This window comes from Equus quagga, unplaced genomic scaffold (assembly GCF_021613505.1).
Source record: "Equus quagga isolate Etosha38 unplaced genomic scaffold, UCLA_HA_Equagga_1.0 70058_RagTag, whole genome shotgun sequence".
Classification (NCBI taxonomy): Eukaryota; Metazoa; Chordata; class Mammalia; order Perissodactyla; family Equidae; genus Equus; species Equus quagga.
The window spans coordinates 1-1256 of NW_025801585.1; the positions used below are offsets into that span (position 1 = coordinate 1).

A 1256-nucleotide genomic window follows, 5' to 3' on the forward strand; every position below is an offset into this window, starting at 1 on the left:
CACTCCCCATTCCCATGCACATTCCCCCTGAGGCAGGGACAACCCCCGGCTTTGTTTGACTGTCTCCACTGGAGTCAATACACATCACCTTCCTGCTAAGTGCCGAGGCTGTCCGGGCCACCTGCACAGATGGGGGATCCACCCAAGGACCTGGCAGCACTTCAGTGAGTGCCCATCCCCCACCAAAGGGCCAGACTCTGCCCACCTTCCACTCTCTCCCACCTCATTCACCGGCACAGCCACCCTGTACAACAGGTGCTCTGAGTGTCCATCTCTACTGTCCCCTGTTCTCTAGGGGACAGCGAAGGCTTGGGGAGAAAGAAAGCTGCCCAGGTCACAGTGTTGATAAGGGAGGGAGCAGGGATTTGGACCCAGATCATCGGAATCCCGAGCAGGGAATGGCAGGTGTGGGGCGGCTCATGGCACCGGGAAGGCAGGGGCCACCCGCCCCGTGAGCTCCTCTGCTCACCGCAGCCATCCTCGTCAGCTGCTCTGCCACCAGCTGGGGAGGGAAGTCCAAGATGTTCAGCTTCTCCTCCCGCAGCTGGTCCTCGGTGGTCACGGCCCGGGGGCAGCTGGGCTCTGGGGCTGCCTCTAATGGTGGCCCTTGCTTTGGTCCTGGAGTGGCCGACTCAGGGGCTGCTGGCTCCAGCTCTACCACACGTGGTGAGACTGGAGGTGCAGCTGGCTCCAGCCCGGGGGCTGGCACTGGCTCTGGCTCTGGAAGTGGCAGGAGCTTTGGAGCTGGCTCTGGAGCAGGATAAAGAGAAAGTTGCACCCACACACCTGACAGTTTCTGTGCCTTTCCAAAGATAGGAAGGGCTCTACTGCCTCTAAGGGAACGCTAGCCCATGAGCCTCAACACAGACAGTCTTCCCAGACTCCAGTCCCCTCACCTTTCCGTTCGGCCTCAATGGCCTTGAGATGCTCCAGGTGGCCTGGCAGAAGGTAGGCATGGCCCTCCACGTGGGAGCCACCAAAGCTGACGTGCAGAGTGGCCAGCTGCAGGGTCCAAGAGGGAAACCGCAGGGGCTCCCTGCAATCCTGCCCTTGGCCCAGCCAAGTTCCCAGCAGGAAATAGATAGCACTGCGTGGAGGCAGATGGGCCAGAGAGTCAGTGGCCTGGCCTTTCCTTAAACACCGTCCTCCCAAGGCACTCTTGTTAGCATCTGCGCCCCTTTGCCAGACCCTCCACCTCCAGAGGAGGGCCCCATCCCAGCCCTGAGCCCTGGCTGGCTGTCCTGGCTGTGGCAGGC

At 61.5% G+C, this 1256-nt stretch overlaps 1 protein-coding gene across 1 annotated transcript; it reads right to left on the reverse strand.

The window, feature by feature from the left end:
• Positions 1–222: 222 nt before the first annotated feature.
• LOC124234079 (ral guanine nucleotide dissociation stimulator-like) lies at positions 223–1087 on the reverse strand (the record flags this gene model as incomplete). The annotated part of the gene is made up of 2 exons (XM_046651342.1): positions 223–750; positions 897–1087. Coding segments are annotated over 2 exons (565 nt in total), but the record flags the coding sequence as incomplete, so codon positions are not given.
• Positions 1088–1256: the final 169 nt, after the last annotated feature.